Source organism: Bombus flavifrons, chromosome 10, assembly GCF_040668555.2.
Source record: "Bombus flavifrons isolate JBK064 chromosome 10, iyBomFlav1_principal, whole genome shotgun sequence".
Taxonomy (NCBI): domain Eukaryota; kingdom Metazoa; phylum Arthropoda; class Insecta; order Hymenoptera; family Apidae; genus Bombus; species Bombus flavifrons.
In genome coordinates, this window is record NC_138451.1 from 13,952,701 (window position 1) to 13,968,728 (window position 16,028).

At 40.6% G+C, this 16,028-nt stretch overlaps 1 protein-coding gene across 15 annotated transcripts in view; it reads right to left on the reverse strand.

Moving 5' to 3' along the window:
* Positions 1-16,028, reverse strand: part of bru3 (CUGBP Elav-like family member bruno 3) — a 561,536-nt gene that overhangs the window by 69,075 nt on the left and 476,433 nt on the right. For 10 of the 15 annotated variants that reach the window (XM_069122357.1, XM_069122358.1, XM_069122356.1 and 7 more), the window contains 2 exons: positions 12,065-12,113; positions 2,771-2,896 (listed from right to left, as the gene is read on the reverse strand). In XM_069122357.1, the coding sequence (XP_068978458.1) occupies positions 2,771-2,896; positions 12,065-12,113 (175 nt within the window). The other 5 variants (XM_069122360.1, XM_069122361.1, XM_069122365.1 and 2 more) reach the window with 3 other exon arrangements.

Below are 16,028 nucleotides of genomic sequence, written 5' to 3' on the forward strand. Positions count from 1 at the left end.
AATTCCCTTCTTAAACTCCTCGTTACCGAGAAGTCTTTTGCTACCTTTCGAACTACCAATCTAGGTAGTATCATCCGATAAGGGAAGTTATTTGAAAACAAAGAAAGGACTGCCAATAACTTTCGAGGAGACTGTAATTCTCGGCTGATGTTGTCTAACAAAATCTAGGAAACGGAAGGATACTTGCTGCGCTTATGCGCTTATAATTCCTAATTTTACATTTTCTCGTAGATATTTTCTTGCTTCCCTTTCGATGACTATTTTTTTACGAATAATTATCGACGAATAAACTCCGCAGAGAAATAAAACTTTAGTTGAACGTAAGTTGAAATAAAGCTCGCTTACGATTAGGATACTATACGTCATCTCTACCGGCTGTTGCGGTAGACCTAAAGCGATATACAGATGAAGTCCTAGAGGAGAGATCTTCCTGATCTCTCTATTACGTAACGGATTAGCTAGTTATGAAACTCGAGCGAACCCAAGCGACCGGTGATGAAGCGTGTTCGGAAAGTTTCCGTCAGGACGGAACCAGGACGAGGGATGTAATGGTAGAGTTGCAGGGAATAAGCGATCGGTACCTTTCGCTCTAGAAACCGTATCCAGCCCATCGAAACTTGGCTACAGACGTTTAAGGATGTTAGCAATTAAATTCATTAACGCAAGTTTATCCCGAACTGTTAAATATATCAGGCGTCCGAGAAGATTCTTCTCTTATTTTAGACGCACGAAATTGTATCTTGGCGATGCTTACGCTCGGGCTTTGATCGATCAAATATCGATAAATTATCAAACAGCTGGCGCGAGAGGCAGAGAGAAATGAATTTTTCCAGAATTCTCTAACGCTTAATTACTCCGATTGAAAAGAATGTATCGATCGATGTCTATCGCGTCGTTTCATTAATCCATGAAACCAATTTCGCTGTGAAGTTTTATTCACGGATCGAGTCTCCTTTTCTAACATCCTTTTATCGCGAAATAAACGTCGACATTGAAATTACTAGCAATCCTTGTAAGCGACCGGCGAAATGTTCCAGGCTACCGATCAATCCGAAGAAACGCAATGATGTTTTGCGTTCGTGTAATTTTAATTAAAGAGCTTGAAAAGCGGAAGCAACGTCGTTCCGTTTTTCGATAAAGACCCCAAAAGACTCGAAGGTAACGGTACGCAGACTACGATACTACGGGTCTAAGGAACGAAAGGAGGAGAGGGAGGCAGAGACAAAGACGGAGACAGAGAAAACTGACGAAGGCGGGAAGAGAGAGAGAGAGAGAGAGAGACGGGAGAACAGGAGATTCGGTCTTCGTAAAGCAAAGGAGCGCAGCGTGTCATGGAACGTCGCAAGGGTCTTTCCTCGAGTACCGCGCCTTTATCTCTTCTACCGAGAATCCCGTCGCATTTCAAATTTTCGGTTCCTTCCAAAGACGATCGGTGCTACGTTACGTCATCGACTGCGAATCAAAATCTTATTAACCGTTGAAAGTAAGATTTACTTTCAACCTGGAATTTAATTACACTCGCACCTGTTTGCCCGGTTGTCCGCTTAACCCTCCCCGTCCTTTACGTCTTCTTGTAACTTGTACTTACTTGGTTCCGTCGCGTCGTCTCCTGTTCCCTTTCTTACTTCTTCTTTTCTTATATCTCCTCCTCGCTATTTATATCCTGGCTTTAATCGTTTTGCTCGATTGCTTCTCCTTTGCTGTTAAACCTTCTAGAAACTCGACCGACATCCCATTTCTCATGGCCTTCATTTTTATACGAAAATATTTAAATTTCACTGGCTCGTCCAGCGGAAATTATTGCCTTTCCTGCACCATCCGAGCTTCCTCCGATTTCTCTTTCCTTTCCTTTGCAGTTCATCATTTCAGAGGCAATCTTTACCGATCCGTGAATCTCGCTCTTTCCATCTCGCAACTGGAGCAGGTATAAACATCGCAGTAGCAGCAAATCTTCGAATACCATCGTGCTCGAATCACCCTTTTTTCTCTGTCGTGCATCGATATCAAAATTGCACGAGTGAGATACCCCTTCGAGGCAATTGCTTCCTTTCAGATAACTGTTTATTCGTTGCACTGTCCCCTCACCACGAACCTTTCGAACTTGGCTTATCTTTACCATCAATTTTATTCTTTTCTACCTATGAATCTTCTTCTCAGTGCTAGGTACGGTTGCCTGGAAATACTGCGAGATACAAGGTCCGCGGCTCATCACAGCCGTATAACGAAATTCATTTCACCGTGCGTAATGAAAAGATGAAACGATAAAATTACAAAGAAGTCTCTTGCTTCCTTTTATTCTTTGATCAAGACTCTGTCTACCTTTAAATACCGATTGTAAAAGTCTTCTCATTGGTTTACGCGCAGGCTGAGTGCAAAAACGATACGGTACAAATTTTTAAGTACGCGTTTAAATTCACAATTTAAAGAAAAAATATATTGCAGGTTTAGGATGCGGTGTACAGAATATTTATAACATCGTCATACTGTTATCTTAGTTTCTTATTTTTCTCATTTCTAATGTAATACTATCTTTGTATTCGATAGGCTTAAAACGTTCGCTAAACAGAGTTATTCTCTGTTACTCAGTCGGAGAAAAGTAATTGCGAACGATCGGAGCGTGAAGAATTCAGGACAAACTTCTACTTCCCGTGATCAAATATTCGAATGTAAAATTTTCAGTAGAATTCAAAGTCGAATCAAAAACACTCGGTCTCCTCTGGGCACGGAACCGTGTGAAAACTCAAAGATAAATGATACTCTTTTTACTCACCTCTGCTACTGCCGTCGGGTCCTCGGAGGATGGTACACTCCTCTATTGTGCCAAAGGCAGTGAACAACTGTCTGACATCGTCTTCTGTTTGTTGCTTGCTGAGCATTCCCACGAACAGCTTTCTGTCTGCGGGTCGGCCGCGTGTCGAAATAGAGAGAACAGAGAAAAAATACAAAGAAATACGTTAGTGTGTGCTTTAGGATCGAGGTCGATTTCGCTTATAGCGCTTTTTAGGCATTAAAAAGAGATTTTGCGGCTAACACCGAAAACGACAAAGTTACACGGTTACACCAGCATCCACCATCCTAAGGGGAAGGAGATAAGGGTTATATAGATACACATATACATGTCTATACATATGTATATCTATATATATTTATATGTATACAGATATATACATATACGATCTGTGTTATATGAAAATTTACGCGATAGCCTGTAAACGGCCGAACATTTCGTTACATTTAGGAATGTATATGTATACACATATGCGTTCACTATACGGGTATACGTAACGGATATAAAATGACAAATATAATAAAATATTGTTCGTAATACTGACATTGGTATGTAGCACGACGTACACGTGTGAACAGAGACGAATAATGTATTTCAACGGGAATTAGAAGGTAAAAAATAACGACATTAAAGGAAATTAAAATTAATTCAACCAATTTCAATCCTACGTCCTACACCACAAGCCGAAGAAAGAGATGTAGAAAAAACGGGATTCGCGTAAAAACCAGATGGGGCGTACAAGCAACTCAACTACGAGCGGAACTTCTAGGCGGTGGTTTCGTACTTTCCAAATTAACATTCATCTTCCGAGCTCTTTAGAAAAGTGTTATTCATGAGTACGTTTCAGCGTAGATACTCTGTTTACACTTAGATTTGCGAGCAGTTTGTATCTCGGTAATAGCAATCTTAATCGCTATACGCAATCGTATCGCACAATTTAATAAATACCACCAACCAGTGTGTTCCGCGTGGTGCTGAGGTTAACATATCGCTTATAAAGGGTCACACGCCACTTATTTATTATTCTTTTATCAATCTGCAGCTATTTCTAACTTGTACGCAAGACCTATAATCCCGGTGATATTTGTTATTTCGTTGGAGCACATTTGGGCCTGATTATGTCTCCGTTTGTTTACTTTTTCTTTTACTGCGTAAACTAGCTGCAAAAATATGTAGGAAGTAATCGTACGATTGGTCGCTAAACTTTCGATAGCTGCATCTATTTACTCGAAAAATCTAAAAAGGACCTATGTAGAAGGAACGTTTCTTTCCAAATTATAGCTGTCTCTAATTTGTCATGTAGACTCGACCGATTGCGAGGAAAGATTAAACTTATTGAAAATATTATTGTTGTTTTCTTTCAATCATTGTAAATTTACGCGATAACGATCGTTGAATGTACTAAAAGTTTAATACTACTAATCGATTGCTAGCAATTTTTACGTAATGCATGACTCACATTTATAATGCTATTACTTGCAAGAACGATAATTGCGCGCATTTAGTAGATAGAAAAGATTATAACACATTATCCGAACAATGGACATCAAATACCACTTTGTAAAATTTATATCGCAAAAAAGGAAAATTTAATTAATTTAATCGTTTTCATAAATAGACATGTATATGGTAATTACACTACTGACAAATGAGAAAAATATATCTTATAAAATTACCGAATACAAAGGTCCTTTTTAGTTACAAAGCTAGGGAAACAGTTTGCTTTCGTATGTATGTATATTACCATTCTAAAGTTTAGCGATTCATTTGACGTAATTCTGTGCAAATACGACATATGACTGTCTGAATTCGGTAAGTCTGGTTTTGCAAATTTTTGCAAATTTTTGAAAATTTTCATTCTTTTTTTTTTTTTTTCCTGCCTCGCCCGTCAATATAGACCAATCGATTAAACAGTCGATAGTGATATAAAAATGTTCTTTCTTAGAAATATCTGCACTGAATGTGTATCCTGTGTGTACGTGTACCCCTGTATAATAATGATAATAAGTAATCGTAGGTGTGCAAAATCGACTGGGACTACGTGACAAAAGACGTGGCAAATAGGAAATTGATGAAGATTTTTTTGGGAACATGGTAGGAGGATGGGAAGGGAGGAAGGAGGTAAAAAAGTTTTCATATAGAATCATATCTAAGTAATACAATAAGAGAAACGTAGCTGACATCATAATCAGAAAATATTTACAAAGGTGATAAAAAACACATCGACAACGAACGAGACAACACATCCAACGAGCGAGCCACTATTTTATGGTCATAGCTGTAAAGAGCGGTATAGAGTGTATATATATACGTTGTCTATATATATATACGCTTAAGGTGGTTGCCCATACGAACGGATAAGGTGAAATTGGATTTGGAATTAATTAAGGAGCCTGGATTTTACGAGGTACACGACATACTCGGCCTTCGGAATAAAAAAAGAGGTTCTCTGTATGATACGGTCGGTAGACGCTCTAAGATCGCACTAGACATCGTTCATTTTTTCAAACTAATTTTCTTTCTTCCCTTAATAAGCGGAATGACTGGCCAGATTAATTTACGGGATATTCAGGGATTCTAAGAGCATCCACGCGGATACCGCGATAACGAGGTTTGAACAGTGTGATAACGCCTGTGCGCAATAACTAGAACAAAAACACGAACGACAAGTTTACGGCTACTAAATAAAGGTTCACGCATGTGAAAGGGCACGCACATCATTTATAATACCTTATAGTGTATCACGTTGTATATCCGTGTTTTTGGATGAAATGGATTAGGAAGAACGGAACGGCAGTTTGAAACGGAGAATGGTCTTCAGCGGAAGACACGTCCATCGATCGAATTACGCGAAAATCGAATGGTAGGAATATCTTTTTTTTTTTTCTAAAAGATCTGCGCTATTTAAGATGCACGCAAGGAGCAGAAAATTTTATCGTAAAAAGGAAAAATCGAAAAAACGATTGGCAACAAATGTGAGATACGTCCATGAATCATGGCCGGTGCTTTTAAAGCCAATTTGTCAATTTTTATCGAAAGGAAAATTTGTAATTTTGAGAAAAATTCGACCAGACGGAAAATATATTTTTCCTGCGGAAATATTCGGAATTTTGATAGATATATGCCGGTTGTGCGTCGGGTTAAGAAATTGGAGAGTAGCGTAGAAGAAGAAGGGAAGGGAAGTTCGTAAAGGAATGCCGGGATTTGTGGGTCAAACACTAGCGAGCAGCAAAATGAACTTTGCGGCGAGCTGTGCTGGCTGAATCAGCGGTGATGGCGTGATGAGAGAGGAAAATTCGTTTTCTTTTCTTTCTTTTTTCTCTTAGAGAAGTTCTCCTTCTGCCGATTTGCGGAGAAGAAGAATAGAGGTACTGGAAGGAAGCTAGCTATCTCCTGGAAGTCGAAGTTACCTTCAGCGGCCGCCACCGGTGCCTCCTACTTCCAGAAGATGGCACTGGTGCTCCCGTCGTCCATCATGCACTCTGGAATACAGAACAGAAACAAAGAAATGCCATTGGGCCCAAAAGTACACCATTCGTTGTCGTCGTTGCCTATATGTATCCTTGCAACACTATTCGACATGCCCTCTCTGCCGATGCTCAATCGAGTGTGTTCTCTTTAGCCTGACTGTACGATCTGGCATATTTCGTTTATCCCGATCGTTCCTATGGAAAGTCGTATCACATCCTAACGATCCACAGAAAATTTATACTATAAATATCGTCCGCAATATCAGATTAGAAATTATCGCTAAATGAAAGAAACAGATGATTAATTCATTATGGTAATTTAACAGATATTACGTATTAACATTTTACGACGTTGGAAGAATGTTACGTAGTAGATTCAGCACTGAAATCATACGAGAAACGTTAAAATCTACTTGAATATAACAATACGTTTGACGTGGATCCAAAGATTACGAATTGTTGCATGATACGAAAAGAAATACACAAGTCATTTGAAAAGTTCTGGAAACCGTAAATTCGTTGTTTCACGTGCAAACGTTTTCGTTATACGCTAAGAGGTCAAATTTTCAAATAATTCACGCACATATTATCAGTCGTATACCTTACGTATAAGCTGAAATTTCCGAAAATCAGGCTTCTGTTCGTACATTTAAGAATGCACCTTCCAATTACGGAACAATATTCGCATTAACCGGAAATTCGAAAGTCGGAAATACAGTTGGGAGGGAGAATTTCAGTCGGGCGTAACTGTTTTATCGCAAAATTTTACATTCCTTGGATAACGTGGCAGCGGATCGTGCTTTCGATTCACCGCGTTTCCCGCGTGAATGAACTTAATGACGCGTTCTCGCGAGGTTATGGAGATGCAAAATTGGCGAACCAAGTTAAAGGTCGTCGTCGCGGCTGCTAGACGCGAGCTCATTCCAGCTGCTGGCTTGACTCGCGCCTTCCAGCCAGGCTCCAGGGCACATTTAAGGATTTGTCTCGGGAAATTAGATTCTCGCCTGACTTGCAGCCTCGTTGCATCCCTGTTCTCCACGGATTCTTACCCCTTCGTCCACCCTGCCCATTCTCGCCTACCCTCCTTCACTTTCTCACACTTCCTCCCGCCATTCCTTGACAGGGAATTCTCGTTCCTTTAGCCCCGAGTACTTTTCATCGAGCGTTTGTTCCCATTGTCGTGCCAGGACACCGTGGGGACCGAGAATTGGACCTTTGTCGCTCAAGCTAAGTGTTAACGTGCCCTTCGCGTTCCCTTTTCTCGGCTAAGACCTTCAAGAAATCGAGGAAGGAATTAACCCTCGGGAAATTATCTTCTCGCCGGACTCGGAGAACAAAACGAACATACTGTTTGACACCGTGCTTCCTTTTATCGCACCAGCTCGCTAACACAATGAACTTTTCTTTCAATTTTTTTTTTTTTTTTTTTTTTCTTAATCTGCTGCTATTATCGCGTTGATTCGATTAAGCGACGAAGAAAATGATATTGGGAAACGTGGAAAAATTGAAGGTAAATCGTGTTCTCGTCACCTCGGTGAATTTAGTAGAAAAATGGTTGAAGCATACTATATGTGTTAATTAACATTTTGTTCGATAGTGTCCTTAAAAAGACATCATTGATTTCAGCGATGTTTAAAGATTACATGTTATATTTCATCGCGTAAAATTCCCCAAGCATTTGTGCGTATTCTTTCGTTATTTTTGTTCAGCGGGAGAAAGAACGCTCACTGACACCTTCCTTTTATGATAATACCCAACGAAGCTTACGGTGCAATTTTTATTTCTAATCGATCGGTTCTCCGATATTTCAAAACTTCTGTTTTTCTAAAGGTCCTCGAGAATTATGCATGGAACGATCCGAACAAACTTCAAAACGAGAGTTGTGCAATTTTCATTCGAGCGTTTCTAATGCTTATATCAATATGCCTATTTTTAATGCTAATTCCAAAACCTCTAATTACACGGCTTTCACTTACAGTTCGTGCGTGAGATTATACGTAAGAATCCCAAGAATATGGTAGTGTCTAAAAACGCAAGATCTTGATTCTATCGGAGGTACAATAGCCAATAATAATTACATATAGAGGTACGTCACATATTGTATAATCAGATATACCACAGACCAGTACGGAATTTTTAGAACCATAGGCGCGGTTAACGAAGAAACTTTTGATCATGCAAAAATTCTGTAAAAAGTTAGATAGCGAGACGTTCAACCGAATTTAGTGTTACCGGTTGTTAATTTGATTCGGTATAAATTTGTCCGTTCTTAACGAGCTTCCGGTTGTTAAGTACGCTATAATTACCGACCCATACGTAACTTTATCCTATGCCGTAGCTATTTACGGCACATCGTTTCCCTGGACTGCGAAGAAGCACGTCGTCCTCTCATAATCCGCAAGGATTTCTTGCAACGGCTTCGGACCGAGGCGCTTGCGTCACGTCGGCTAACTCAAAGTTGCCAGCAATGAAGGCAGCTTTCGAGAGTCCCGATATCCTAGGATACGTTTATCTGCTCGAACATAGTAGGGCGAGTGATGGCGGTGGAAGCAAGGTGGATCGCCGAGGGATCGAAACTTATCTACTTGCTCAACTAGCTGCTCTAGTACACCAGCTACCCTTATCCACTCGCAGGAACTTCGGCTACCCTTGGGTTCGTGCACAACTTCCGTGCGAGATACGCATTTCTCAAATCTGTTTTCGTCGTTGTACACTTAATTCCGGCTGCTTTTGCGAGACGATCGATCATACTTAGGTTTCTTACTGTTCGAATCATCTTCACGAGCAGTTGCTTCGTTCGTTCGCCGCTCTGCGCCAGCGAAATATAAATAAAAGTACCGAAAAAAGATACCGACGTCGAAGGTTCGTCGATTAAAGTCGATTCGTTCAAGCCCCGGAGTGCGAAAGAACACACTACACATCTTTGATAAGGAAATGTTTCAAAGTAGAATTCACGTACTAGGTTGTAATATATGAAATGTCCGCTTCGACGCTACTTAGGCTTAGATCGTATCAAGAAATATAACGTTCGACTGCAGGATGCTTCGTATAAAATTGAACGTCGATTTTGTCTTCTTGCCTCGCGTATCATTTCTTTGAAGTAGCGTTAGAAATTCTTCATATTCGCTTTCTCAGAGGTGAATGGGGTATCTTTTCAAAGACAATCCCACGACTGCGATGACACGTAAGAATAGCACAACATACAGCGGGACGAAGATACGCGACGACAAAAGGATACCGGCGCGGCGTCGCTAGATGACGTCGCGAGAGGATCGAAGACGGATCGTCGTCGTTGACGAAATTCAATAACACAGTGATTGAAGTCTGCGACTACGCAGATGCGTGATGTACGTTGGGGTATACCGGTTGCAGTAAGACGGTAGAAGCAGAAGCAGTGACAGCGTTAAGCTCTGGATCACTCCTCCTGCATCCGCGTCAAGCTGGGGCTTTGTGGGGCCACATCGAGGCAGGCGACCGGAGATTACAATGGCATCTACGCCAGATTAGCATATGAATTACGCCCCCCCCCCTCATCTACTACCTCCCCCTTTTCGTGCACGCCACTCTCTAACCCGCTTTCCTCCTTCTTCGGTATCTCTCCTCGAATACTACATCCTTTCGTCTACCTCTTTCTCCGTCTTCTCATATACTTTGCTCCACCCTTTCCCCTAGGTTGCTCGTGATCTCCTTCCGCCCTTTGCGCGATTTACTTCTCGTGCGCGTTTCTATTCAGACCCGTTTGAGCGAACGATTTCGAGGGCCAGCATCAACTTCACCGAATTGCTCGGTACAACGTTCTTTGGGTTCATGTTTCCGTGAATTTTGGGAACCGATATTTGGACGGCTTATTCGCAATATTCCATTATGCGTGCAAATATCTTCGCCGGATTTCGTCGCATTTCATGGCGTTTGAACGACAACAATAAGGATATGGGTAAAAATACAGTAAAAATAGAGCTTTTTTGCAACGTCTTACGCGATCGTTTAAATCTTATTCGACTGTTTGACATCTTTCTTTAAATATTATATTTAGAAAATGTACAAGTCGTCAGTTGTTGAATTCGTTATCCGACAAAACCAAATAATAAAATCCACGTGAGAAAGTACAAATATATAATTCAAATAGGCGAAGTTAATATTGACAGAAGATGGTATGATATTTCATGGAAATTAATCATCTAAATTGTTTCATGAGCATCAATTATTTAATTCTCATAAAAGGAGAGACACGCACACCTGCATAATATATTTGATTAAATTTTACGCTTATCCGAGTATTCATGATTATAAATAGGTACTAACGTTATGCAAACTGGAATTATAAAATTATAAAGTTGTAATGAAAACTTGCACAGAACATCCTATATGTACATATTTCGTTCAGATAAAGTTACGACAATTATTTGTACGATCGTATTTTCATAGTAGAAGATTCGTACGGCAAAACGATGAAACTTGTTTTCAAAATATTACCATTGCAAATCTCGAAACATCAATTCCTCATCGTTAGCGGACCAAGTGAATTTCATGCTCTAAAATTTAGTTCTTAGAATTGTTTAAATTTAGTAAGAATTTAGAATTTAGAAGAAATAGTAGAAACGAGAAAGTACTTTTTTGACGCGGAGAACAAAAAACCTAGTGTACCGTTAGAATGGCGTACTACATCGATATAGCGAGTAAATGGATTGGATGACTTGAAAAATATATTATAGTTAGATACACGGGGATATGTAACTTTTAACACGAAGTTACATGGCGCTACAACGGATCAAGGCGATAAACGGGGACGTATGCAGCGAGCAACGATGGTAAATTTCCTATGATTTATAAGGTCTAACTTGTGGCGTGACGGAGAAAAATTAGACGAGGACGCATAGGAAAAAAACAAACGTGCCATTAAGGAAAATGTACCAATGAATATCAGAGTCACTTGTTTCGCTGTATTTGTGTTTTATCTTTATGTCTGCCGTTACAACCAGCCTGTGTAAACTCGATAAGCTGGCAATTGTTATCTTATTTTTTAATAAGTTAGGTTCGATAATCCACCATCCGTGTACCGATGTATATATATATATGTATGTACATAAAGTTTAGCTCGCGTGGAAACGTAAAAGATTGAAACGATCGCGAATATATGCACGTATATATCGATGCCATTTGCAATGCCTCGAAATTAATGAATAGTACGTAACTCCAGAACGATGCGCATACTATATGGAAACGAATTTTTATCAGGACATGCCTTTTTGTGTTTGCTCGATTGAAAGTTACGTATGGGTTGTTAACGTATATTACTGCATGTTATAGCGAATGCTTTTCAATTCAATAAAAGTATTTCATTGCTCGCTATTAAACCGGTTATTTTTTATTGCAGCTTTTGATCGATAACGCGGCTTTTGTTATATATTTTGAGCTACCATAAGCGAACGAGTTGTAGTTTTCGGTAGTAACCTGTACACTAACCGTCGTCCCCATCGGTAGAGCTTTAACGGCTTTCAAGAAATGTAGGAAATATCAAAGTAGAATTACGAAGCTAAGTTTCTAAAATTGTCAGTCCTACGTATATATCGGATCGCTAAAAGATAATCGTCGATGTTCTAGAAAATTTTCATTCTAGCACTGGATGCTAATAAAAATCTTGAAATATTAGTACCGTATGAAAGTATATGCTAAAAAATATCGCAAGTTAATAATTCGGCTAGGTTAACATTTCAAATATCTCTAAAACTATTGTCTTTATACTTAAATTCGATCTTATTAGTGAAATCTTAGAGCCAGATATACTGGTTCGATTGCCTGTTCTCACCTCCGCGGTTTTCACTGTCCGCCGGCTTGACTTGAATAGGACGGTTCATCTGCAACACAAAGAAAAATAATCGATTAGAATTATGTAACGCGTAAGGAATGTGGTCGGGCAATTAATTTACAGCAGAAGAGAGGATTCCTTATTTGCGCATGAATGGAGATTCGGCTATATGTATGTCTAGATCTCGTCACGTTCGGTCTTGTTTAAACAGCATCCCTGTCGTTGACAGGTGTGATTCTGAGAAAATAAAGGTAGCGAATGGAAAATGGTGACGAGGAACAAAGAGAGGGCGAAAACGAGAGAGAAAGAGAGAAGCGGAGTTAGAACGAGATAAAGAAATAGATGCCGGGAAAGGAGATCCTCTCTCATCCTTTCTCTCGCCGTTTTGGTTTGCGAAAGTGCGGAACTCCGACACTCGTCCTTCCGTCCTCACGAAATCTTTTGGACCACTGCGAATGGGTCGAGATCCCAGAGAACAAATAACATTGTTTATTTGTCGGACGGGTCGCGCGACCACAGAGCGCTCTAGTTCATTCCTAGGGGATGACAATGCATGATTCATGACGCGGGGGACACGGGACTGTACTCCGATTCCTTCTCCCATCCAACGACCCTAACTTTCTCTCTTTCCCTCTCTTCCTCCTCTCTCTTCTCTTTCTATTTTCGGTTGGATGTTTTGGTCTCAGGATCCTCCTTTTTGTCACTTTGAAACCTTCCGTGGTCCTTCCAGGGGTGTGTTACCCTGAAACTGTTCACGAGAATTTTGTTTTTCCGCCTCTTTATATTTTTCTTCAGGAATGCAGATTTGAAGTAGATCATTCGACGTTTAAACGATTAGGTGCTCGATTCTATGTACTTCCGTTAATTCTTTTAGTCCTAGTTACGAGTTGATAAAAATGTGTGTGAACTCTTTATTGAGAAACTTCGATATACGGTTTGATAAAAGAGGGATATGTATCTTTTTTAAAGCTAGCGGCATGAAAAGCAACATTCCATGCAACTGTGGACGATAAATTTCATCGCAAGCTCGAGAATCTGTTTCTTAACGTGGGCATAATATGACCGAGCATCGCGACCATCTGTCTTCTGACTCGATGTTTTTTTTCATTATGCACCATCTCCAGCAAGAATAGCGGGGAGAGAACCCACTGGGGTAGAAATATACGTGGCAACCCCGAAACTTTTTCCCCAAGCTGTATGCATGTCAGATACCACGAGGGGTTGCTTCGCAGGGGTCAGTGCCACGACCACGTGGATCTCGTTCAAACGCTATACCCGCCAAGCGCAACGAAGATTTCCGGGTTCAAAGCCCGTTACGTAGTACGTTGTTCCTCGGTCTTTCAATTAAATTCTATTTTATTAGCGTGTATCCTCGCGTCAACCTTTCTAATATTATCGAATCATACACGTAGAGAGAAAATGTTTTCCTTTTAATTAAAGAAACTGTAGGTTAAAAATAAAAGTAGATACGACGGTAGGACCATATTCTTGCATTACGAGCAACACTTTAAGTACTTTTAGATCGAAACAACGATTTATGGCATAATTATCTTCGAGTTACTTATTTTGTTTTACTCGGATTACCTGCCATGACGATATATCGGTGTATTATGCATAAATGTACCATCTAATTCGTTCCTTCTAAGCGTAACGAAGCATTTAAGCAAGGTTTAACATACATTGGACGTCTGACAATCTGATTTTCACTAATGGGGAATAAATTGCTCCCGTCGCACAAGCTCGTAACTCTGATCACCGTCGAGGGATCGATTAAATTGTAATGTAACTACATAGCATGAGATACGTCTCAAGAGAAGGTAGTCATCATTGCTTATTGTTTAATACCCCGTGGAAGTTATTACACACTGTGTCCGTTTCTAGGTTGGTCGGCGGCCGAGGGCACGAAACGTGGTCTCGGTAGGTAAAGTTTAAATAAACAGGAAAATCCGTGAAAGTGAGAGAGGAAGGTATGGAAAGGAACAGAAACAGGAAGACGCGTAGTTTCACGGATAATGAGGGAGAACAATGAGTAAGGAGGCGAGGACGAAGGTCTGCAGGTCACTTTAAACACTGTCCTGTAGTCAGGAAATTAAACTTTGAGTCCAGCACTGGCTATTAGGCGTTTGTTGTTGTCTCGTTGTCAGGGGAACCCTCTGTCCGTATAGATACTAGAACTGAGATACGACGTTTTGCCCCTCTCCCGGCTCTCCAGGGAAGTTTAACGCTGTATGCATCGTGTAAATGTCACTTACGACCCAAGGGATCTGTACCAGTCAATAACGATCACCAAGCGAGACTTCTACGGTCCGTATTGTGGTATGGACGTGGCGATTAACGTAGACGAGTATTAACTAGTGCTCGTTAACGGTGGCTTCATGGCCAAATAGTCACCACACCCTCTCCCGTAGTTGATTAGCGTACAAAATGGATGTCAGTCGATAATTTCGTCGAGTTCACTGACTTTGAAGATATCGATACGGTTAGGAGTGTGATAAATCGTTCCTTGCTGTTATATTTTTAAAGGTCAGCGTCGCGATTCATCCTCGCAAAGTTCGCGTAGCTTTATAGTAATGTATGTTTCATCATCGTTTTACCAATTTTATCGCGGTTTTACGTAGTCAACGTTGTACACTGGGATATAATCACTAGAAACGCCGTATCTCGATAATCGATCGATTAGCGCGGATGTGACGTTCATTTACATCGTTAACCGATTTCATTTATTCGGCTGATTATGGGCGGTAGAGCGTTAAAGAAAATGTATCTGTCACTCGAAGCGCAAAAGGTTGTTCACGGGATGCATACGGAATTAGCAAGAATTCTACTAAGTTTAAAGCTTAAAAACATGGTCGTTTACGAAAAACTACGATCGCGAGGAATATTTTTAGGACTCCGGTTTTTTCAGGATAGATATTATAATGCGACGACGACAAACTTCTTCTTCATCATGACGTGCCGTCAGTTTTCCTGGGTTCGTGATACGTAGACGCAATAGAAAGTTGCGAAATACTGCGAGCAAATGGAAAGATAACGACTCATGAAATTTATATGGTACCTAAAAATACTTTCCAAGGTTGAGAATGCAGCCCCGCTAAAACAGGGGAGTAACACGGACCACACCTTTATTTAACGATTTTGTTGCGATCACGTGCCGACTCTTCGACAATTCGTGTCATCGTCGGCCATGTGCACTTAGAAAATCGATTCCCTTGAGAGGCACCACTCAAGATGGATGGTAATAAGTAAATGTGTTTGCTCAGCCCAGAGCGCGCATCACGAGCAATTAATTAAGCTCGATTATCTACGTACACTGTGGGAAGCGCGTCTTGCTTCTACCGGATAGATGCTGAGTAATAGCCATATGCTTTAGGAAATATATCGCGTAATCGTATCTATTTAATTCCATTTCGTAGAATAACGCATAAGAACGAAACGATGATCGTTTCATAGAAGTTGCCGACGATAATAAAATTGGTATACAGTACGATCAATCGTGTACATTGTATTTTGTCTCTCTTCCAGCGTCGCGAGACAAAACTTTGATGGCACGCATTAAATTAACCATATCTATACTCCTCTCTCTCTCTCTCTCTCTCTCTCGTTCGCCCCTCTCGATCCTTCGTCTCGAATAACCCAATTCTTTTCTCTTATGGGAAGTACGATTCCTAGAAAGCCACGCAAAATCCAGATAGAGGATAGGTGGAGGCTGATAACTGCCGAATTGAATGGTGAATGCCGCTTCGGAAATTGAATAAGCTATCGTGTCTGAGCCGAGCCGTCGAGCGAAGCCCGGTATTTGACCTGGCTGCGTGCAATCAATGTACTGATTGGAGATAAGGGCTCACTCTGTAGCCCCTGGCATCCTCTCCAGCATGATTTATATACGTACGGTCTTCGCCGGCGATGTATTCATTACTTGATTACCCTTCGGCAAGTTAATGCCGTCGTGACCGTGTAACAAGCC